This window comes from Megalops cyprinoides, chromosome 15 (genome assembly GCF_013368585.1).
Source record: "Megalops cyprinoides isolate fMegCyp1 chromosome 15, fMegCyp1.pri, whole genome shotgun sequence".
In the NCBI taxonomy this organism is placed as follows: domain Eukaryota; kingdom Metazoa; phylum Chordata; class Actinopteri; order Elopiformes; family Megalopidae; genus Megalops; species Megalops cyprinoides.
In genome coordinates, this window is record NC_050597.1 from 8,140,036 (window position 1) to 8,164,056 (window position 24,021).

The 24,021-nt window shown below is 38.9% G+C and overlaps 1 protein-coding gene across 3 annotated transcripts in view; it reads left to right on the top strand.

Moving 5' to 3' along the window:
* The first annotated feature begins 6,399 nt into the window (after positions 1 to 6,399).
* Positions 6,400 to 24,021, top strand: part of LOC118789909 (cGMP-dependent protein kinase 1) — a 91,020-nt gene continuing 73,398 nt past the window's right edge. For 2 of the 3 annotated variants that reach the window (XM_036546642.1, XM_036546643.1), the window contains exons 1-2: positions 13,550 to 13,854; positions 20,642 to 20,808. In XM_036546642.1, the coding sequence (XP_036402535.1) occupies positions 13,550 to 13,854; positions 20,642 to 20,808 (472 nt within the window). Of the gene's footprint in view, positions 6,657 to 13,549; positions 13,855 to 20,641; positions 20,809 to 24,021 lie in introns of those variants that run through there. The other variant, XM_036546644.1, reaches the window with a different exon arrangement.

Consider the following 24,021-nt stretch of genomic DNA (forward strand, 5'->3'; position numbering starts at 1 on the left):
GCAGACAGGTCTGATCCAAGCCTTGCCATTTGGTGACCATGTATAGCAGCTTGACTTTCACCAGGTTGTTTAAACGTATGTCAAGTTTTGCCAAAGAGGCTGAGTGCTATTGACTCAGCTTATGACGCAAGAAACATAACTGTGTCATATATTATTGCCTGCGCTTAACAGCAATGATATCAGGCAATGTGACAGTGTTAGAGATGTTGTACATAATTTTGAAGCTATACTTCCAGGTTACAACAGGCAAGTGTTTGGCAGAAGTGAAGATCTCAGTATTATTAACTGTGGAATAAAATGGCATTGGTTTCTGCTTCTTAAATCTCTTGGAATCATTGCCAGTCTGTATTTATCCAAAGCAGCAATTTTAAAACTGTCAAGCGCAAGCCACACAGTAGTTCCATTCCTTATGTCTCTGTGCAGTGAGGTACTGTTTGATGTGAGAGTACCTGCTCATTATCTTTGAGATAATGAGGAGTTTTTTTTCTTCAAAATGCACAATGGAATTCTATAACGTCTTTGATTTTACCACCCTGTTCTTGCAGGTGTGTAGTCTCTCGTCATAGCAAAGCAGAGCCTGATGAAAAAAAACACTTGCACAGAAATACATCTGTCACTCTTCTTTCCTCCTGATTTGTTTGTTGTAAGGGCATTAAATATAAATGCGCTTACCCAAGGGTGGGTTGCCCGTCTGAAGATTTTGGAATGAGAGGGAGGGAATCACATGGATTATGAAAACTGTACACAGTGTGCTGAGACTTTAACACACGTTGGTTTAATGTGGCGATCAGCGCCCCCCCAGTCTGAGTTGGAGACTTCAGAACCATGGACAGCCACACAGCATATGACTCATTGCACACCTGAACTGGCCTGTCTCCATTGCACATTGTAGCCAATTTAGGCAGTAATCATATCAACCTCCTGTAGAGGCAGCAGCCCCACTGCGGTGAAGGATAACTCCATCGTGTACATAGGAAGGCGTTTGATCTACAATACCAGTCAAAAGTTTGGACATACCTCCTCATAGAATGGTTTTTCTTTATTTTTACTATTTTCCACATCTTAGAATAATGGTAAAGACATCAAAACTATGAAATAATAAGTGACCAACAACGTGTTGAACAAATCAAAACTATCTTATATTTTAGATTGTTCAGAGTAGACAAAAATAATTTTAAATTATTAAAAAAAAAAAAGTTTTTTTTTGGAAAGAAATTCATATTATAGGCATCAACTTCAATATTTATATTTGTCTAAGAAACAAATTTCAAGCATTTAAGCATAAGTCTTTAGATCAAAATGTCATTGAATGCATGTTTCCCATTATCTCAATCAGGTGTGTCCAAGCTTTTGACTGGTGCTGTATGTGTCAGAGTTGCTGTGTTTACTGACCGTACATTCAGCCCTGAGTTCATTTCCGTCCTCCGTATTTCCCTGTCTGGGAGGTTCCTGTTGGTGAATGCCTGGTGAAAACCGTATGTGTGACTTGTATGATCTTGTTTTCCTGCCTGTTCTCTGCAGAGTCCTCCGCTGATTAGCCCTCCTGTGTTGTTCTATATTCTGAGCACCCGTCAAGATGCAGCTGCCAGCTTGCCTGTTCATGCCAGCCTCTGCCAGCCTGTTAATTGCCCCTAGTTTAGTTTATCATTAGTTTGCCCTCGCACACTGACATCAAGCTAATTAATCAGTGACTATATTTTTAGGCGAGCAAGTAAGTTATAGTGTTTTGTCCACTATGCGGTTGTCCTCCAAATAAATACATAGGAAAAATACTTCTTCTTTGGTGACCTTTAAACAGTGTGTACAGAACACTGACTCCTAAATGGACACAGACAGCGCTTGTATATAGTTTTGAAAATGGTGACATTCGAAGGCAATGCACCCTTGAGATGAACATGAGATGATGAACTGACTTTGTGTCTATCCATAAATCTGGTCGGGAGCAATAAATCTGTCATTTGAGGCCATTGTGGCTGTCTTGAGCAGATGACCAATCTCTGTAGCCACAGGGATTTTGCATTCAATATTCTCACATAACTGTCTCTGTCAGAGTATGACGGCTCCCCTCAGCGCTGCCTACCGTTGTCTAATTCTCTACTTCACCGGTGATCTTCAGATTCAATACCTCAGTAAATCTTTGCCCTTTGTTCAGATAAGAGAACTATAACGCAGTCAAATTCAGTCACGGCCTGAACGGAGGCAATTTATGCACCTTTAATTTTCTTATTCTATGATAAACCGCTGTCTTACATAGAACAGAACAGTCCATCACAGGGGAAACAGCTTTTCAGTGACTTTGATAAAGAACATCTACAGTAAACCCATCTTTATTAGAGAAGGGCTACTGTATGCCACTTTCTGTTTTCTTAATGATCATCTTTGCTATAATATGTTTCATTTATAAGATAAAATTTTCTTGTCAGATTTTAAAAGAATGAAATAATCATCAGGTTTCTTACAAATAAAATACTGTTTTGCTGCAGTTTCTCCATCACATAGTATTCCATGGAATATTCTCAGATGGGGAGTTTGAACATGTTGGCAAAACAAGGTTTCACAAATCAGCATACACTTAAGATTCCCTATGCATAGGCATCTGCTGGGTGAATGGTGATTCAGAAAACACCTGTCAGCACTTAAAGCAATACAAGCTAAAATACCTCATCACAAGAGACACATTTAATGCAAGGCAAGATCCTTACATTCAGCAGATTGTCTGACCTGAAGTGAGTGAGTAGAGTTTTCTCTCTTTTACTCCTGGTCACAGATCACTTAAACTCCAACATTCTCTTTATCATTGTTTTTAGCCATTCAATGACTTTATGCTTGTAAATGTTTTATATATCACAAAGAAAATTTTGCATTTAGAATTGGATGAGCAAATAAGAGATGCAGTGTTGTGCAGAGGAACAGCATTGTCTCCATGGATTTAAGATTATAAATATTATTTATTGTGTAAAATATTTTTAATTTGTAAATCAAAATAATTTTATGATCGATGTTCTCATTGTATATTTGCCACATACATTAAAAACAAATGTATAAGTAGCATACCTTGAAATATGCAACTCAGTAATATGCAACTCATACAGATAGGTGCACTCATTGTATATGACACCGTAATTAAATTATTTTGGTTCTAGTATCTCTGTTGTTTTCATATGTAGCTATCCACAGATTTACTGAAAGAAACAGAATAGTTTGTTATATTAAATTATATATAATACACCTTAGAACTGAGAAAACTGGGAAACTGTAATGTTTGCTTCTGGAAGTCTGTGCTATTTTAAAATTGGCTCCCTTAATGTGTTCTTTGTTGTTCTGTTGAAATGTACCATTGGAATGGCTGGCTCCCAGAGAACAATATTCTTCCTTTCCTTGTAGGCTGTCCTCACCCAGACAGAAACACACAGCACCTTATCTAGTAGGACAGATTATTTTCCTCTGTGTCTAAAATAGCATGATATGGGCGCCATGACCTTTTCAAATGTGCATTCCCTGAACACACGTGTGCACACACCCATGCACACACAACAACGATGGAGAGATGGAAGAGATTATTTTACCTGTAATCTACGTGCAGAGGACACATCAGTTTGTCGTCTACATAACGCTTCTTGCTGTATTGTAACCACCATGTTGTGGGAAAGAAATTTTTTGGGGTAGGCGAAAAAAAATGTAATATGTTTTAAGGCGTTGTGTAGTCTTACTATTATCAAGCTGTATGGCGGTAGTCATGCCTTTTCTTTCAAATATGATGTATTACTTTTGAAATGATAAATATAGAGCATGGCGTATAGCTCGTATAGCAGCTCTATATATATATATATATATATATATATATATATATATATATATATATATATACATAGAGCTGTATAAAAAATTTTGCTCTCAACAAAGCTGGAAAGAACTGCTATTGCATTTGAACAACAGTATGCTCAAGTGCCTCAGACAATGTGAGAAAAGTGATGAAAAAACATTTCAGGTTGATCCCTAGGTAATTGGATTGCTGGAGAAAAAAAACAATCCTGTTACAGCTCTCCAAACAAAGTGGGAAAGCAGGCCTAAAAATAGAGCCTATTTGAATAACCTAGAGTGACTGTGAATGGTAGTGATATCAAATAAACTGACGATGCATCCTCTCACAGAAAGTGGCTTTACAAAACCTTGCTATTGCTCATTTGATGTGCATCGTGAAATACCGGTAATAGACCTGAAATATCGATGTTTTAATGCCGGTGTTTGACAGGGACGGGAGAGGATTTTCATTTCTTCCCTGTCAGTGTTGCAACGCCCAGAACGCTGTAACATTGACAGAATTTCGTATGGCTGTCTTCTGGACAGCGCACCTGGAGATTGAAAGAGGACAAACATTCCAGCCGTGACCTCTCACTTCTGGGGGTTTAACCCACAAATTCCTCCTGTAAACCTGTGGAGACAGAGGGCTCCCACAGCCCCTGAACCAGAGGAAAACAGTACTGGAACTTGATCTCCCACATATAATAATAATAATAATAATAATAATAATAGTAATAATAGTGAAAGTGGTGTTCATAGATGCACTCTACATTGGGTTACTCAGATTGTCTGTGATTAGTCAGATTGCACAAGTTAACTTGTGGTAGGGCTTGAATGGTGTTATGCTCACACTCACTGGTCTGGGAGTGTTGTTAGCCTGGTCTGAAAATGTTGCTCATTCAACTCGAATGGATACGCATATATTCTGTTGTGCTGGAAGTCGTTCTGGATAAAAATGTGTGCTAAATGCATGTAATAATGTAATGTAATGATTCATTTCAACTACCACCAGTGTGTAGCATCTACCTGTGTGATGCATGGCAGTTTTTTTTTTTTTTTTTTTGCAAGAATGATCAGCTCACATTAACTGAGGTGTGGAGGGTATTTTGTTAGCCATTAATACATATTGTACATTCTAGATCCAGAGCTCTGCTGATAGCATGTGTTACAGAAAGGTGTTGCTTTTCTATGCTGGCATTTCTCTATAATCCGATTCTTCTAATGGTAGTCAGAAGGGCTTCACTGGCTTAGTCTCAGGTGATACAGAGTCCTCGAAATGTGTCAGTTGCCATGTCCACTCCCATGCACAACACTGCCACTCCCAACAAAAATTAGTTTAAGTGTCATGTTTGTAGTTAATTGAGGCTATCAGAAGGTCATGGGTTCGGATCCTGGAAATGGTACTGGATCCAAGCCCACGTGCACCTACTATAAATCTGAGTAAGGCATTTAAATCTTAACAGATTAATCTTATAGATGGACTCGATATAGATAGACACCATAGACAAATTCACTGTTCCGAAGAGATGCATCTCAAATTTAGAATGTTTTGCACCTCATTCGCGAATCTAGAGGGCTCTCGAGGTTTTCGCGCGGCGCTTAATTACTCATTTTCCCTTTCGACATCAAATGAGTCCTCAGAAAGAGAAAATGAAACGACATCAAGGCTATATAATTACATTAAAGAGAACTACAAGCGCTGTCTGCTGAATGGTGAAAACCATACCGTGTGAGGCGGGCAAACGAAAATAGTGAGCAAATAATACTGTGCATCAATTCTGAATAAATTTAGAACTCCTTCACTGAGTCAAATCTGTCGCAACTACGTTGCGCACTGTAGGCTACTGTAGAATAAATAACGTCGGCGAGAAAACAGTAATTACAGACTACAGAATTACAGAATCTGCTGTTTTGTTATTTTACTATTAGTAAATCAGCATATGATCCTCCGAAAAGTCTAGATGATTTGTAACTAGAGACTTTCTGGGCGTGAAAACAATCAGGATGCCGAGCGTTCAAGAATGTGGTTAGAGGTAAGATTTAAAATCAGAATCTCAAGGGAGACACTGCCCATGTTGTCTACAGCCAGCGCAACGTTAACAGTATCATACTGAAAACTCCGTATTTTTCAGCCTTCCGTTCTCGTGCGATTGCTCCCACTGCAAGACGCAAGTCTTGGATTGAGTGACTAAAATAAATGTCCGTTTTTTTTTTTTTTTAAAGAAAAGCATTGATCTATGTTGATGCACTGTACACGCCGGGGCGGTTCAGGGGGTGCCGCTCCAGCGGTGAGGCAGCACAAAGTGACAGTGTTTCAGTTGAGGAGGGGCAGTTCTAATTGGTGTCTCAATGAAAGATGATCCGCGGCTGCTTGTTGGATCTGTGGATTAGAGCTCATCAGACACATTGCTTGCTACTTCAAATATCCTTTCGGTCTTGTACGTTCGGTGAACTCACCAATTTGAATCGAACAACTCCCACACCGCCCACTTGTGACAGGTATTCCCTCAGAAAAACGTGGGCTTGTCCACGCGAATCGTTGGATTGTCGGGGTTAGTTTGCTTTGCGGGCTGGGGTAAAGTTTGTGCAGGTTCGAAAATGAGTGACCTAGAAGACGACTTCGCCAAGATTCTCATGATAAAGGAAGACAGGATAAAAGACCTGGAAAGACGCCTTGCCGAAAAGGAAGACGAGGTTCAGGAACTGAAGAGAAAACTGCACAAATGTCAGTCTGTTCTGCCCAGCGCGCAGATCATTGGACCGAGAACCAGGCGAGCCCAGGGCATTTCAGCAGAGCCCCAGACCTTTTCGGACCTGACAAGACAAACCTTTCGGAAATACGCCAAGACTGATCGGTAGGTGTGCCGAGTTTCGTCTTATTTCATCAGTAGTCTACTTTATATTGCTGTGCTGTGAAAGTGTAATTATTATTTTTGTTATGCATTTGGGAACAGTGAAAAACAAATTGCACGAGAAGCGACGTTTGGTACACGCAAGTTTGAATTCACCCAGTTTTAGACCCAGCGGTTCGTGGGCTGTGAAAACAAGTCTCTCCAAAAGAAGCTAGAGTCGGAACACTGATTCCACGCAGACGCACGCGCGCAGTCGGCAAGCAATTTGATGCGAAAGGGATGACGAAGCTCTATGAGGAGAGACGAAGCATCAGGGGGTTTTCATTGATCCGGTCCATTATTACACTCCCAGTGGAAATGGGGTGGAGGAAGTACAATGCATTATTGGCTTTTAAGTAGCTGGATGCTTAGAGCTGCATGTCTCGTGATACTTAATACTCTATTAGCCGAGGCTGCATGTGCCCATTGCGTCCACCCTGTTGTTGCAGAACAGTCATTCTGTTCCTGATTGAGCTAGCCAGTAATTTTCTTACGATGATCCTGTTAATGAGTAGCTACTGGGTCTAACGGGAACGAAGCAGTTCAATCCACGAAAGGGTGGTAAAATCGCTGCATGGAACTGATCTGACACGTGTACTGTTACCATGGAGAGTAGTTAGGCTATATCAGTAGTTAGTTATCAGTATCAGTAGTTAGGCTATATCATCACATTCAGCAAGCTTCTATCAAGATAATGCAGAACTGCGTAAATGAAAGTGCTTTGAGCTATACATATAATCATATGAAACCATAAAATTACAGGCCCATGTGTCATTTGGTCATACAACAAATCTTGTCTTTAGACTTATATGGCATATGATATTCAGCTTCAATATATAATAATGCATATATTCACATATCTTAACTCTAAAAGAGAACAGAGTTGTGACCAGGTTATGTAATTCTAAAGGCAACGCGTTTATTTCGTTTAATGCAATTAAAGACATCTTACTGAGTAAGGAGGTAGCAACAGCATTAAACATCCTTTTAGCGAAAAACTGTTGCCTTTTCCCCGTCAAAACTAGGAGACAGACCTTGTAATTCATTAGACACCCATTTCCCTAGTCTCAATCTTGCAGTCACATCGCCACCGTGCTGAACTGTTCTGAGCAAGGTATCTGTGACACGTTTCATCTCACTTTTTTGAACAGAGGCTAATTTGTAACCATGTTATGGGAAACATAAACCTTGTTAACACAAACTGTAATACACAGTAAAATTGTTTCCATATTTTTTTACAGTATAACTTCTCTCTGTAGTATTTCTTTTTTTATACGTATATGGAGCGATGTGACACTCAAGTACTGTGCAGCAGCAGTCTATCAGAACGAAGGTCAACTCAAGCTGGCGATGTCACGCCCCGCCGCAGACGAATTCTTCTGTAAATTGGTGTCACAACAGCTCACGTCACATCACTTTATATAAAGGTTCTGCTGTCCGTGAATTATTTTTGCCCTGACATGACACTCAAGCGGTGTTCCAGTACATAGTCAAAGGATACACTTCACATGTGTGTACATTTATAGGGTAAAAAATAGGGCAAACAGTTTCAATGTATTTGGAGATGTATGAAAGTATTTTGTGAGTATGTGAGTATTCTCTGTGTATTTTTTATAAAAAAAAAAAATAAATAAATAATAGAGAAGAGAGGATTGTTATATTTGACCAGATCGTATTAACAGAGGTATGAATGCAAAAGAACAGGTACGAGGGGAAGCTGAAATGATCACACACCTCCTGTTATGAGTGTGCCACTCGGTACTATTCCAATGATATTATAAAAATTGACCACAAATGGTACCTACTGTTTATGGTCTACTGCTGACAGACCTCCACTGTGCAAAGCACAAGTTTGTCTCTGTATACAAGAACAGCTGATGCTGAAAGGCGCCATGTGGTGAAATTGTGACAGCTGTCTGTCAGCCAGATGTGATTAGAGAGACCAATCTTTCTCATTTCTGGTGTCGATATGACTTGCCCTGCCTCTCTCTCGGGCTGGTGCTTAATAATTAATGTGGAATGGCTAGATGACTTCTTGAGGAAACAGACAGAATTAATTTGACATTTCAATCTTAGACATCTTCTTCTCCTGTTATTACCTGTGTCCTCTAGTGGATATTAATACAGATGACTTTCGGAATCTTATTGCCAGCATCAGATATACTGTCCGCTGTGATGTTGTGCTGTGTGAGGTGGTATGTTGTTAGTGGTATACAGAAGCACACAGAAATATTAATTTATGTTGTCCCTTTAAGTCCAAATTCTATTGCAAAATATTAAAAAACAGTAACAATATCCAAAGCAGATGGTATCTGCATCCTTCACAGTGTAACTGCAGTGCCACTGCATGCTATTAAACAATTTAATCACTTATAAAGGTTAGGCTGAGGTAACTGCCATAATTGTACAAACCTCAGATGTAGCTATTATCATTTGGTTGTTTAGCTAGGTATTTTGCTTGTGCACCTGAGGAATTCATATGATTCATACTTTAGAAAAAAACAGCAGTGCTCCAGCTGGGAAATGAACATTCAACCTTTTGTTTACAAGGCCACTTCTAGCACACTATCAGTCAAGTCCTCCACATATATTACTTTGCAGCTAAAAGTAGATGTTAAATTGTAGTTAAAATATAGTTACAAGAGTATACTGCCTTATTATATATAATATATATTAATATATATTAATAGAAATGTATAACAATTTCTTGTTCATTGTAAAGTTGTATATTAAAATATTACGCATGAAACATAATCATCAGTCTTTACTAAAAAAAATTGCACTACATTTTTGCAAAAAAAAACACTAGGTGGCAGCAAATCTCTGTTTTGTGTAATCATACACTGATGTGTAGCAACAGTACTTTAAAAGGAAAGATTCCCAGCATAGGATTTGAAAAAAGAGAAAAGAGATTTGACTTCAGAGGTCCTTTCCTGAATTGACTTTGAAATTTGCATGCTGTAAGCCTGAAAATATTCTGTATTGTGAAAGAAAATACAGCATACTTTGGTGTTTAAATCATGGCTGGACCTCTGGTGCGCAAGCAGCACCAAAGATGCTGTCGGATAATGAAGGTATAGGTTTCGTCTGAGGAAAAAGAGGTCTGAAGAATGTCTTGCAGCGGTTCTGTTTTCTGCCAGATACCATCTCTCACGGTGGTATGGGCCAGGTGAAACGGCTCCATTAGTGTTAATATCTGGCACCGGTATGCAGTCATATGCATCAGATTACTATGCTATTGAGCGGCGGATCAGGTTTCTATTGATCTGAATAGGAAGGGGCAGGGCAGGAAGTTTATCAGAGTGAAATTCAAACCTTGCTTATAGAAAGGATCATTGAAGGGTACTGAGAACAGCAGAGAACACTGCTCTGGAGAGAGAGAGATACATGTTAAATCTGGACAAAACAAAACTGTGACACCAGGTTTTACTCTTATCTAGCCTAATAATAATAATAATAATAATAATAATAATAACAATAATAATAATACAGAAGTTTTAATTCAGGATGCTAAAACTGCTTTCTATGTTATATTATATAATATTTTATTATCGTATTATATTATATTATATTATATTATATTATATTATATTGTATTATATTATACTGTATTATATTATATTATGTCTTTCGATGTATCAGAGATGAGCTTCAGGATCCCTTAAATGAAAAAAACTATATGAAATATGATGGATACACCTTGAGGGTGCTCTCGTTAAAACATTGGAAAAATGTGACTTGAGCTTATTCTATTATGCAACATATAGAATATACAAGATATATCCAAAGACTCAATGATTTTCAATGAGGAGAGAGACTCCTTGGGACTAGATTTGGAGTCACCTGGGCTACCAAAGACTCACCTGATAAAACTCATTTAGTGAACTATGCTTACACACACATTTGTATAATACTTTTCTTCCTGATTACATTCTAATACAATTAATTTTAACTGCAGTGCTCCAGGGATGAAAGCTATGGGATAATTACAAGCTCAGTTGATTAAATTAGAAAGAACAAGTATAATCTGCATGGGAATCATTTTTAAAATTGCATTATTAAGAGACAGTCACGACAAATTTGTTACCCTCAGCATGACAAACTGACTGCTTTTGTTCAGAGGTATGTGTTCTAATATTCAAAAACAATGTCCTGTATCAGTCGGTAATGCTGGTGAACAAACTAAGCTATCTCTATGTACATTTTCCATACTGAACTGGCAGTCTAACAGCCTAAATGTTTTTGGATACAAATCTTTAAATATGCTTGAATGTGCCATTTACATATTTCTTTTCTTTAACAGGGTGCTTTGCGTTTTGTCATAGTAAAAAATTATTGTCAAAGTTCAAATAGCAAATTTTGTAGAAAAATAAGGAAATATATATGTTCCAGCGAAGAAAATTGCATGTTGCCTTTTCAACGTTTGAGCGGACTGACCTGCAGCCTCCCTCCTTGAGCCCGTTTCCCCCTGTCATTGAAATGTAAGGCCTGCTGCGCTGCACTGTATCGCTTCTGGACAGCAGGCTGACAGGGAGGCATAAGGGGGGACGGTTATGCCAGGACCTGTGTGCAGGAAAGCACATCTGACCGCGGGAGAGATCGCTATTCCCCCGCACTCACAGAACGCCCCGTAAGAATCTCTGCGGCCAGCCTCCTTCAGACACACTTGAGAAGGGGCAGAGTGAGATCCAGATTGGGCCTGCACTTAAGAGGAACACTTACGCCAGCAGCCTCCACTCCAGTGCCGGAAGCAGACGTGACTCTCGTATTACCATCCCCTCTTATGCACCCGTTCTCCAAGCCGCTGAGGTCTGTGTCCTGCGGAGCTAAATCACAGGGCTAAATTAACACGGCCTCAACAGCAGCCTTTTAACTGGACCTTGGTGCGCATCTTAAATCTTCTTAATCATGAATGGTTTATGACAATCATCTTGTCACTCTGAATTATAAGGCCGTCACAGCATGACCCTGGTCTAGCATTTTGTTATGTATTTAATTATAGGATGAGAGCACTTTAATTATGTTTGATTTATTAGCAGCGGTGAGTGCTGGTTAAAGGTTCTTCGTTATTTAGCAGATTTTTTTTTTAACCACGCCTTTAAGTCTTGTTCACGTCCTTCTTTAGAGCATGACTTTACAGACAACCACAAGAGGGCGCGTTTACTCTGCTTTCTCCTCTAAAACGATCATCGCCACGGATAGCCTGTGTACAGTAGTGAGAACTCAAGAATTATTACGCTCTAATAATGTGAGAAATTAAAATCTACTATTTAGGTCTAAAAATGGCAATGTGAATTTTATTTTAGGAGCAAGTGATCCATTAGAAAATGTGGCAAAATGTGGCAATGTAGCATCTCAAATTCCAACGTGATGTATATATATTGCATATACTGACGGTAAAAATGTATGCCAAGTAAAATATAGGAACCATTTATGAAAAAAAGATGCTTCTCTATACTTCTTATTATCAATACTGTTTATTCACATCACAGACACCCTTGAAGTGTGAATAACATTCATATAGCTTATAATTTTTCTCATATTATTCACTCATGACGCTGCATATTTTCAGAAGTGATTCACTTAAAGCACTGCAGTTATGTGCCATATGATGATCAAACCTTCAACCCTCTAATTACAAATAGAGTGCCTTAACCTCTGCCTTGTGGGAAGTCATACAGACATGACAGATAAACTCATCAGGCATGTGCACGACAGAAGCCACATTTCCTGCTCTGTTCTGAAAAGAAGTCTAGAATAAGATGCCGGTCCTTGACTTTCAGATTCTGAGGTTTGTTTTTCCTGTCAGTGTAGGTGTGGGATCATTAAACACATAGCTCATAGCTGTGGCAGAACTAAGTGGCTTCATTTTTGAGCCCAGTGAGGTCAATAAAATGTAGGAAGTGCACATTAAGGTGAACTTCAAGTGCAGCAGAAAATTATGTGGATGTTGGCATAGCAATACCAATGGAGCTGTGCTAATTTCAAACCTCCCCCTTAACATCCATTACTCAAATGAACACTCGACAGGCTTTCTAAAAAAAAAAAAACACCCTGTCACAAAAATATTTATGTATGCAGTCAGAATATTTCAGTGGAATACCTGTGGTGTACTAGTGTGTTAGTGCAGTTTCACTATTTCTGATGTGTTTTGATTATGCCTTCATTGTAATAAAGCCAATGGTGAAAAGCTTTTTCGCAGTGCAAAGTCGCACTTTGTTTTGCGCACACACTGTATAATCAAATGCTGGTGTAAAATATTACCGGCATCACGCCCAATTTCACCCATTTTTGGCACCAGTTGAAATGATGCCATTGTTATTTTTATTATTTGATTTGTTTATTTACGAAGCGCTGAGTCGTTTTATACATCGGTCCTCACCACGTTTAATGTGATTTCCAAAGTTCCGCACGCAGGTGCCACTTTACCGACTCTTGCTACCGGCGAGGCGCGTCAGAGCATGCTACCCATTGGTTCTGCGCAGCGTTAAGGAGATCCTCACACTTGTTACTCTGGCAGCTAATGCACTGTGTTTCGGCATCCTGCAGGCGCCTCTCGAGCTCTCAGTACCGGAGCCGCTGACGTAGTTGAGGGAGAGAAATGTTGCTGTGTGAAATTTAACATGCTCACGCTTCGACGCTGCAGGCGCTCACGTCTGTTCTTTGCCACTTTATCCGTTATACCTGCGATTGGTAGCCACCAGGCAGTCTTAGATTATTTCAGTTGATAGTCAACGTCGCAGGAGGTATTTTTTAAACAGCGACTGTAGTGACAGTCTGGTACATTTTGTTGGACGGTGTCAATAAGCATAAGTTTTCTGAAGTTTGCAGCTCCTCAGAAACCTTGATTTTCGACTATGGGCACGTTGCGCGATCTCCAATACGCATTACAAGAGAAGATCGAGGAATTAAGACAGCGAGATGCACTTATCGATGAGCTGGAACTGGAACTCGATCAGAAGGACGAGCTGATCCAGAAACTGCAGAATGAATTGGATAAATACCGCTCTGTTATTAAACCGGCTACCCAGCAAGTCCACAAACGGAGCGTCTTGCAGGAACAGCAAAGGACCAAGAGACAGGCAATTTCAGCCGAGCCCACTGCTTTTGATATCCAGGATCTCAGCCACGTTACCCTGCCGTTCTACTCCAAGAGCCAACAGTAGGTGTTTATTTGTGAGGTTGATCTTAAAGTGCATCTTTCCCAGCACATTCCGAACCTCTTTTAAGCTTTGCTTTTTAACCTTTATTGAAACTCTAACTAGAATGTTCTGGCAGTTGCTTGATTTTCCAGATTCCTTTAAGTCCGTTAACTTTGTCCACTTCTTAGTAGCATGGGCACTCAGAGTAATTTGAAATGCTGTACAAGAGAGTCAAGTACTACCTGGATGAACTTTGTGTAAATTACACTTTATTTTACATTTGTTACAGTCAACGTATGAAAACGTAAATGAGTCTCACATCTGGAGTTCTGTGCTAGATGTAGCCAATTAGCGTTATAAAAGCGCTATGAAAAGTACTTGTCTTTTGCTGCTACAGTTAGAAACGACCTGTAGAGTTATGGGGTAATATAATATATTATAGGATCAGTGGCCGACCCTACCTTAATGTCACATTTTGATTGGTTCTCATTAAGTTGTATTTCACCAAGAACAAAACAAAACTAAACACATGGCCTATTGTTGACAAAATGTCAAGATAATGTTGCCTGAAATGGTCCAGACTAGAGAGGTATTCTGTTGGATCAAGGACATAAACTGACTAATGCTTCACTAGGGATGTTTGTTTAACAAACTCGGTGATAACAAGTTCACCCCACAGGGTGAATTTATAGACATTTATTTGCATCTTGATGTGAGCCACATAATGCCAGCTGGCCTGTACATAGAGCGAAACATTGTATAAACCTCTCAACCCCTGGTGCATGCAACCAGAACTGTTATTTATTAGCTAATCATATATCCCTTATGATAGATCACTCACAGTCACCCAAAGGATGAATTTCCGATGAGACTGGTACGTTTCTATGGTGCTCTTTCCCATATCTGTATTATTGTAGTTCAGTCCGCACAAGAAAAGGTAAGAGTACAATACACTGCTGCTGGTGCTGTTTTGGTATTTGATTAAAAAAATCAAGTTCCGATGGTTACATTACAATAATTTTTCAACTTTCCAGTGGTCATCTGAGAGACTGGTTTCAGGATATCTCTCAGGATTATTTGTGATCATTTTATAATTTGGATAGAATATCTTTTCGTGGTTTAAAATAGAGTGAGCTGCACCCATAATATATAAACTGGGAGGAGAGCAGAAGATCAGTAGAAATGTATGTTGTTTTGCGCTGTGTATATTATACATCAGCTGTTTTATGTCCTAAGCATCGATCCTTTCAAAACTTTGTAATGAAAAAATGAGAATAACCGTGTGTAGTGGGCTGACAAATGTCAGCATGCAAGCCAGTTTGGTTTTGCAGGAGTTTGCAAAAAGCAGCATGTTTTGACAGTTTTATCGGAGCGTCGACGTGTGAGGTGTGTTGACCGACTGGAAAAGAAAAGCTCATCTCTTTCCTACATGCCAGTGCAGTTCAGCCATGCCACAGAAAGCCCATTCCAATCCACTGGCTGGGCTTCTCTGTTCTGTTTGGATAATACACAAAGGCTCCGTGTCTCAGGCTGTGTGTTTTATAACCCCGGATTCCACATCCACTAGATGTTTTCCAAGGCTGCAGACTGCACCCAGCCACACAGCTTACACTGTAAGACATTTCTGATGGAGCTCACTGAATGATTTTTGAAACCTCTGTGACACAGTTGGACTAAACTCATAAATCACGTAAAGCTTCTTCGGTTTTGTGCTGTCCTGTAATGGTTCACTGCATGAATTTAATAATCCAAAGATGAAACAGCCTGACAAAACAGTACACCAATATGTAGTTTTTAAAAATCAGTTAATAGCTTATGTTTCATCCAAGGCCAGAGAAAAAAAATGTAACTGGCAAGGCTAAACGGAAAGTATTTACATGGATGTACTAAACATGTGTAGAAGAGTCTTCAGTAGTTTCAGTCTGGTTTGGGCTGAATTTTTCAATTACAAATTTTAGGAAGTGTTTTGTTTTCTGTTAGGTACATTGTTTTCAGGCTGGACATAAATGAAAAGGCTGTGTAAGTTAGCATTTAGTAAACTATGTACTTTTATGTACTGATTTTAGTATATTCAGGCAGTGTGTCACATAACAATCTAAACCTTCAAGTGCTTTTGAACAACTTACATATGAAATTGTATGGAAATATGAATCACACTTGAGTTTGTGCTTATGCTTATCTTTTAAATTCTGCTTCTGAAATGAAGTGGTCTTTGTAGATAATCAAACATTAGTATTTGTCTGTTAAATTACTATGTTTGTCCTACCTGAGAGCAACATGTTCCAACTTTGCAATCTTGTTTGCATACCAATAGTAAGCAAGACACTATTTTCACATCAGATATTTATACCGAAGAGCTCACCTTGTTGTTCCTTTGAAAGTTTAGGTATATTTCTGGGGGGGAGGGGGGAGGCTGAGGGCAGTCACTTCTTTCTAGGAATCTCCATAATAATATCCCTGCTTTGGCTTAATTGTCTTATAACAAACATCATTTTGGCATTCTTTAGTTCTGCATATCACATCAACTCTCCAGTAATATTGGATTGTGTTGTAATGTACATTTAACTTCAGTGTCAAGTATTTTGAATGTCTGGAAAAGAGCATTCTCACCTCAGATGTTCAAAGCAAAATGCTGGTTTTTGCTCCTTGTGCTAAGAGTGTTGGCTCTCTTGATTTAATGCTGTTTGATAATGTCAGCAGATAGCATGTTGCTCTATGATTACCTTTCAGTCCATTCATTAAATCATTACATCTGTAAGGTTTTCTTTTGTGATTTCATTCTCATCGAGTGGAATCTGATTTATTCGCCATGAATTTTTGTCTGTCAGGAACGGTCTGGGTTCATTGAGTTTCTGCGGTGTCATGTAAAGAAATATTGCTAGAAATGTGCATACTTCAGTGTGAAAGAAGAGTTTTGCTGGCTTTTAAAGGGTTTGAACTGAGGAAGCTTAAGTCACAATGTTTCTATTACCTTTCCTTAAATTATTTGAGACTGAGGTCATGTTCCTATTTTCATGCTGTTAATATCTGCAGTGACTTTTTTCCACTTATTCATCAGGCTCATTGGACAGACTTACGACTTGTTGCTTAAATAGAAACAAATATTTTCATTATGGTGCATAGCTTCACTCACGGAGGTCATATGTCTGGTTGAAAAGCAAATATCTGATAAGTTAAGGGAAACAACTGCAATAGTTTTAATCTCTGTTGCACTGTAGTCTCTTATACCTCATGTTGTGCTTCATGCTTCAGTGGCAAACTGCTTATGTTACTTATTGTGTGAGAACCTGAGGCATATTGTCCCCTCTTCATCAGAAGGTTTTGGTAAAGTCCTGTGGAATGTGTCCATTAGACTACCTCCTAAAGCAGCATATTTTTTCCTTTTAAGGGAAACGGTCTGGATTCAGCTCTCTAGCCTCAACAGATCTGTGAAATCTTCTTTTACTAAAGAAAAGAAAGGAAAAGAAGGAGAACGTTGAAAAAGGGAAGTTCTGAGAAGGGAAGTAGGCGAAGTTTCTGGCCAGTCTTGGCTTCTCATAAACAAAGCCAGAGTCTCTCACACCTGTGCCACAGTAAATCTGTCAGATGTTGTTCAATGCATTTCATCTGGGTCCATAATATGAGCATATTCCTTAGAAAAGCCTGCCGGGGTGCTCAGTTACTTGTAATTACTGTGCAGTTCATTTAACAACTTGAGCCGCCTCATTAGAGGTCACGTATCTGTCTCATTTCTTTAAAAGGGAGAGGGATAGCAACCTACAGATGAAACTGCCTTTCAAAGCAAGCCACCATGTGAAAGACCCACTTTCAAGTGTGGATTTCTGAAGAGAGGATTTTCCATCTCTTCTAACCGTTAATAAGTGATAATAATGAGTGCCTTTAAAAAAACTATTCCTGAAACCAGCTGTGCATCCTTCCCTTAGCTCTATAATTCTATTTCACTAGAAAGAGAGAAAGAAACAAATTGCAATTAATATAACTGTTTGTGGCAGTTTGGTTCCATTCCTCCCCTTCTCTAAAATGAGTCTGTGGAGATGAGTGAAATACAGGTGTTTTCCACTCCCCCCCCCATATAGAGCTCTTGCTGTGGAGGATGAAGGTGAGAATGAGAAGGGATGAGTGGGCAGAAATGGAAGGGTGTGATGATTGCCTGTTGAGTAAATGAGTAAATGTTTTGAATGTAGAGAGAGTCATAAGCAGCAATGCACTGTGGGTATTCCATGATTCCAAGAGTGAAAGGTCTAGCTAGCTAACTGCACAATTAAGAGTGAAAGCTTGGTTAATTACTGCACAATTAAGAGTAAAAGCATGCTTAATTACTGCACAATTAAGAGTGTGCTTGGTTTTTGTTGATTAATTTGGTTTGGATCAATCAAAGGAGAAGAGTTGCATTTTAACAACAAGACTCCTTAAAAGGGGATTTCCCCTTCAGTATTTTCACCCAACTTCATCTATTTTTTGTTTTGTCTCTTTTCATGTAAAGAGTTTGTTTTACTTCTTTATCCGGTAACTCTTGATTTGAGGTTCATGCAGTTGACTGTTCTTAACCAGCCCATGTTCTTCTGTTGTCTGTCAGCCTTAATCACTGTTATGTGGAGCTGCAGACCTGAACTCCTAACCCCGATCATTCTGTTTTCATATGATAAATCTCAGTGTGTTTATGAGTGTTTTTTATGTACATGTAAATACATTTAATTGTGTAAGTTGTGATGAACACATGCACTGATAAGAGGTGTCTTTAGCAAATTTCATCTTTCTCAACATTACCATCAATTTCTGGGGAAGAATAGCCACAGAAATCATGGATGATTTTTAATGAGAGTGGGGCGGTTGAACTGTTGCACCCAACTTAAACTTTTATTTTTAGTTCTGGTTTCACAGGACAAGAAGGGCTGGCATTGTCTCACATGTGTAATGTTATGGGAGAATGACTGCTGTGTCTGTTCAGTTTATTTCGAAGGAAAATGTTTTTTTTTTTTTTGCCTGAAGTCAATGCAGCAGCAGCCGTGAGTTGAGTAGTCAGTTGATCAGATATGAGAAAGATTTCCTTTGAGTTCTTATGTTAGAGAGTTCAAAAGAAAATCAAACATGCATGAGTCTGATGATGAATCTGATGATGAATATTTTATGTCTGTGACCAGTATTTCAGTATTAATGTGTGTGTCACTTTTCACTTGAGAAAAAGTAAAAAATACATGTTCAAAATTGGAATCTGTACATTGCAACTTGTTACATGTTTCAACTTGCTACCCAAGTTTCAGAAAAAGTATTTAGAATAATGCACAATTTGATTATTAATTTTGTGTCATACAGTGTTACAGTACACACATTAATTTGTTTCAGCAAAAGTGTTTTTAGTCTGTAGATTGAAAATCATTCACATACTTTTGAATGATTTTATGTACATAACTAGGTTACCAGCACTCCTTAACTAGTAACTAGCTACTAAAAAATCTCAAATTAGGAGCACAGATTTTTACCTTGATTCTCACTTATGTGATGTAATTGTTTCAAACTGCATGCAAGCCTGTCTATCACATTTGATGATACAGACAATACTATGTCGTCCAGTAAGCAGGTTTGCATGATGTACAAACAGTGTTTTACAAAACAGATGTAAATAATATGCAAAAAATGCCAGTGAGTTTGCATTCAGCTTCCAAATGTGGAAAATTCAAATGAGTGGGACAGCAGGATAACTGGACTGGCTCAGGCTTTCCACTAAAAGTGAAAATGAATATTATGGTTTTCAGCAAATGGAAAAAATGTTGAAATCACCCATTCTCCAGTGGCCCTGCCTGTTACGGTCTTGTATCCTTCAAATGCACCATGCAAGTCATTTGTCATACAAATACAAATGTATTCATTGATCCTTTAATGCCATTATTCCAACAAGAGATGAACATTACATGTTTCAATAAACAGTGTGTCACCATACAGCATTCACATCTAGTTGAAACTGGTATAATAGTGGATGGTAGAACCTTTGTGTGCCTTTGTATATTAACAGTGCAGCAGTGTAATTATGATGTTCAAAGAGAGCTTGAAATGCACCAGGGGTTTGAATGGAAGCTTCACTGTAGTTTCTGTAATTAAGAGACCCCATTTTCTATATATATATATATATATATATATATATATATATATATATATATATATATAAATACAGAAATTGGAAATTGATGTTTACATACTTCCTATTAGAGAAAATTGGCATGTAGATATTGAAAATAAACATTTAGAATTATCACAGCACTATAGCTTTGGGTGCTTGTTATTTTCTCCCAAAACTACAAGTGCAGACACAGGCTGTACACATGCAGTTTAAATGCATGGCTTTAGTCTGGCTGTGAGTGAGCTGGCTTTTCGCTGGAAGAGCTGTGTTCTGGCTTCAGGCTGGAAGAGTTGTCTTCTGGCTTCAGAGCTGAGGAGCTGTCTGCTTTTCTCAGATTGGAGGAACGGTGTGCTGGTTTCGGAAAGGAGCAACTTTGCTCTGGCCTCAGTCTAGATTCTATCTGGCAGATTGCTTGGACTTTGCTGCTGATTGTTGGGTATTTCAAGGCTGACCAGACGCGATGGATTCAGGGGTGATCTTTGAATGGGAACTGCACAAACATGTCCTCTGAGCAAGTTTATTTCTGTGCGGTTTTGTTCCGCTGTGTTTACTGAAATAAAGTTTAACTACAGCTCCAGTTTTAGTTTACAGCAGAGTAATCTGAGGGGGAGGATGCCTGACTGAAATGTGAGAAATGTCTGCCTGAACTCTAACAAAAAGTCATTTTTCTCCGTGTTCACCTTCATTTGCAGGTCCAAGGACTTAATCAAGGGAGCTATTCTGGACAATGACTTCATGAAGAACCTAGAGTTATCTCAGATCCAGGAAATTGTAGACTGCATGTATCCGGTTGAATATGGCAAAGACAGCTGCATTATCAAGGAAGGTGACGTGGGATCACTGGTCTATGTTATGGAAGGTATGTTACAGTTAAACTTTTAAAACTAAGGACAACTGATAGTAGAATTATGAATTATTTATACCTTGTGCCATGTCAGACATACTGAAAATATGTTTATAACAAATGCAAGACAAATAAAATCAGTAACTTCAGGATCTGTTGAGGCTTAAACTAGCTTGCTGTGTAACTGTACACCATTATGACAACTGGTGGCTCAGCTTTTTCAAATGAGCCAGTATGCAAATTGAAAACAGTAGTTCTGTGAATAACCGCCATACAAGATTCCCGGAACTACTTGAGCTTGTCGCTTCTAACTGCTAGATTAGGGAGGCTTTTGCAAGAATATAGAACTGATTTTTGTCATATCCTTTCTTTCCTTTTTCTGATTTATTTGATTATTTTGTTGTACTTTTGAATTATCTCCATACAACGGCATGGCTTGGAGTGGGTTATACCCCTCATACCACAACTGCTTGCCATCAAAATTATGGTACGGTGACTTGACAAAGGGTTTTAGGTTTTCCTGTTGGAAACAAAAATGATGCATGTGTTGTTTACGCATCTAGGAGGTAAGCTAGTCCCTCCTTTGAAACGCTATCACTCCCCCTGGTTTAACCAGCTTGCTAGTGAGCAAGTACCAGACAAAGAACAGCATCAGTTCTCCCCTGTTATTTGTTATAATGTTGGGGTTCATTGCAAAGTGAAAATTAATGCTTTACCAGTCTCCCCTGACTGATGTTGAGTGAAGTATTTGTGGTCATGTAGACTGTCACTGGTCATGTAGACTGTCAGTCTAGATCGTAGTACCTGTGAGTAAAGTCGTTTTGTGTGTCCAGAGTGTTTTGATCATGAAGAGTGACTTCTCTGAAAGGCAGAGGTAGTAGGAATTATTTGTGCAGTGTGAATATATTGGTTTTACAAGCCAGAATAGTGCGTGTTTTGATAATTCAGCAGCACCATTAACATGGACACTTAGGGCCTATTATGCAAATTAATGCATAGACAAGTTCTGACAATTTAACTGTTTGCGCAGTAATTCTGTTGTAGAACTCATCTAACACAATTTGCTGTTGTAAATTAGGGGCCCAAGCCTGATGTGTTGTTTAGTAGTGACAGATATTTGAGGACAAGAAAAGACTTGTAGGAGCAATGTCATTTTCAATAATAGCAGAATTACGTAAACACTTTGAAAAGTACTAGAATGTTATGAACACACCAGTGAACACAACAGGTTTTTCTGTGCCTCATGAAAGAACGTAGTTGGCAAGCGCGTGCGTGTGTGTGTGTGTGTGTGAGTGTGTGTGTGTGTGTGTGTGAGTGTGTGTGTGTGTGTGTGTGTGTACATCTGTTTGCTGGGGGGCTTATTGTTAAAGACAGTTGACTCAGGGTGCTGGCAATTCATAATCCAAACAACAGGTTTACTTCTATGTATACAACAGTAAGAACTGTAACAGGTTGACCTTCCACAACTGTAATATAGTAATATGATTCATTTGCTTGTTTGTTTTTGTATATATGAAACAACATTACCCTGAATTGCACAAGTACCAAAGAAGGCACAAGGAGGTCTTTATCACAGTGTGAGGTAATTGTACTCTGAAAGGCCACTGTCTCTCCTTGGGGTGTGTGTGTGTGTGTGTGTGTGTGTGTGTGTGTGTGTGTGTGTGTGTGTGTGTGTGTGAGTGTGTGAGTGTGTCCTGTATGTGTATGTTTGTGTGTGTGTGTGTACTTTATTTGCATATTTTTGTGTGTATACATGTATGTGTATCCAAGTGTGCCCTGTATGTGCATGTTTGTGTGTGAGTGTGTGTGTGTGTGTGTGATAATTTTGCTCAGCTGGGAGTGTTTCCTTTGGAGGGGTACGGTGAGCAGGAAGGTGACTCCCTGCCAGCCTTTTCACTAACCTGTCCTCCTCTTCACTCCAGTCTCCTTCTCTGGCTGTGCCCCTTACCTGACTCTTCATTTCCTTTAATAGTGTGCTGCTCTGCTCTGAGTCAGCAGGTACTCTCAACATATCCTGAAATGTTTCTTCCATAATTTTACAATTTAAATCCCTCATAAGCATTCCATGGTCCTTGAATTACGCTCTATTGCCTGATGGGCAAGATTCCAAAATGAATGAAAAAGGAATGTACATGTTTTTGTAGTGGGATGCTAACTGTTGAAAATTGAATCTGAAGAATCATCAATGAGTTACACTAATTTATATACTCTAAATATAGAGTATAGTGATTTATTAGTACATGGGAGCGGGAAAATAACCAATCTTTCACAAAAGCTGTCATCCTTTTAATTACGTGCCAATATAATTAAATATGTTCTATGAAACTGCAGAGCATCACAGTACGGTTTCAGTAAGGGAAACTTGTGCATTTGGAAAACACAGATTTATTGTTCATTGAAATGAACATGCACGTATAGCATCTAGTCTTGACCTTTGATCTTGCACCTTTCAGGAAGCACCCCCCCTCCCAGGTAGAAACACACTGACACCCAGCATGTGTGACCAGCGGGCTGAGGTTAGGGGGCACAGTAGCTGCCTGGCACCCTGTTAGGCAAAGCCAAAAGCAGGTGCAGGCTGGGGAAGGAGAGGGACCTGTAAGCACAACAAGCATAATGCATGTCAGTACTAGCTCTGTAAGTGTAAATAGATATGGACAAGATATCAATACCTGGCTTTAGGTGATTTGAAGTGGAAGCAATTGGCTGACATGATGTGATGATGCTTGTTGGTGCCTAGCAACCCAGAGAATTCCTTGCCTGACCCAGCTGTTCTCCATTATCCTGTTGCTGTCCACTCTCTACAAGTTAACCATCCAGTTTCCTCACTGCAACCTACTGCCACTGAAAAAGTAAAATTCTCCAACAGACGAGGTGACCTGAAACACTAATTCTTGAAATGCAAAGATTTTTCATTTGAAGACTGATTAGAATGGACAAAGATTTTACTCAGAACCCTTTTTATGAAACGTGAAGAATATTTGGTTGGTTCTCTGTCCATTATATATTTTGATATTTTGTATGTTATTAGATTGTGTACATTCTCTCTGATTGTTAAACATTGACAGGGTTTTGACAGTGTTTAGTTGTAATTATTCAGTTTTTACATTCATCATATTATTGACATTTGTTGAAATTAAACTGTTTGAATTATACCACATACATTATTTTACATTGTTGATGATGGCATCTCACAGCTGATGAGTAAGTGGTAATTATTCCCAGTAGGAA